This window comes from Halyomorpha halys, unplaced genomic scaffold, assembly GCF_000696795.3.
Source record: "Halyomorpha halys isolate HHAL.00 unplaced genomic scaffold, Hhal_1.1 Scaffold1469.1, whole genome shotgun sequence".
Lineage (NCBI taxonomy): Eukaryota > Metazoa > Arthropoda > Insecta > Hemiptera > Pentatomidae > Halyomorpha > Halyomorpha halys.
The window spans coordinates 165,714-166,801 of NW_027109240.1; the positions used below are offsets into that span (position 1 = coordinate 165,714).

The following is a 1,088-nucleotide window of genomic DNA, read 5'->3' on the forward strand; positions in this document are numbered from 1 at the left end:
ACCTTCATTCATCTCCAACTGGACATCTGAAAAAAACGTATCGTTAATAAGTTCATTAATAATAATATTTAATTCTAAACAGTGTAATCAGGAAAATGGTTTAAACACAAGGTATATGTATGTAAAATAAAATATCATATTGATTATAAAACATATATAAATTGAGTGCTAATACGTCGTATAATAATCTGTACGTCAAATGATTCCTGAGATATAGATTTCCCAAAATAAATTCAATAACTACTGATTTTCCGTTCATTTTTTATGAAATGTTGAAAGCTATATCTCGGAAACTATTGAACTTAAATAGTTCTGATAGCCGCCATTTACTATTCCCCCTAACTATACTTGGTGGACTCATAAATATTTTTATTAATCCATATTGTCTAAACAACTAGAAATCAACATTTTGTGAAATAGTTTTGTCAAATATCATGAAACATGCTACTCCTACGAAGATAAACGCCATAAACTACTTTATGGCACATTAAACTAGCTCTAATTTGAGTGCTAATACACACATCTGTACGTCCTATGGTTCCTGAGATATAGATTTCCCAAAATAAATTCAATAATGATTTTCCGTTCATTTTTTATGAAATGTTGCTTTTTTAAAAGCTATATCTCGGAAACTATTGAACTTAAATAGTTCTATTAGCCGCTATTTTCAATTCCCCCTAATTCATCAATTTCGAATAGTGATACATAGTTTTCATTAAAGTAATAAACAATTGGGGTGAAATAACTACTTTTTTTCTTCTCTTCTTGATTTTTTCCAGGTAGCTAACAGAAAGTATACCCGTATATTTTCTAAAATGCCTTGAATTGGCACCCAACTACTAAAACAAGTTTCATTATTTTAAGTCATTTGGAACTATACCAAGCACAACAAGGAACTTCATGTAGGAACTCTGTGTTTATATCAATGAAGTGGCAAAAATGGCAGAAAGGATAATTCTGGACTCCCGGGGAATCATCCACCATCAGATTGTAATTAGCATGGTAATTATATATAGTCTTAAATAGCATGGTAAGAATAATGGTGATGTCTCGGTGGAGATCATGCTTATATTGCAGATTTATATATA

General features: G+C 30.2%; 1 protein-coding gene across 1 annotated transcript in view; it reads right to left on the reverse strand.

The window, feature by feature from the left end:
* The window catches only part of LOC106689794 (alpha-crystallin B chain), a 36,838-nt gene extending 36,809 nt beyond the window's left edge, over nucleotides 1–29 (reverse strand). The window contains exon 1 of the mRNA XM_067047449.1: nucleotides 3–29. Coding sequence (XP_066903550.1) covers nucleotides 3–8 — 6 coding nt within the window. The 5' untranslated portion in view covers nucleotides 9–29. The remainder of the gene's footprint in view (nucleotides 1–2) is intronic.
* Between the last annotated feature and the right edge of the window lie 1,059 nt (nucleotides 30–1,088).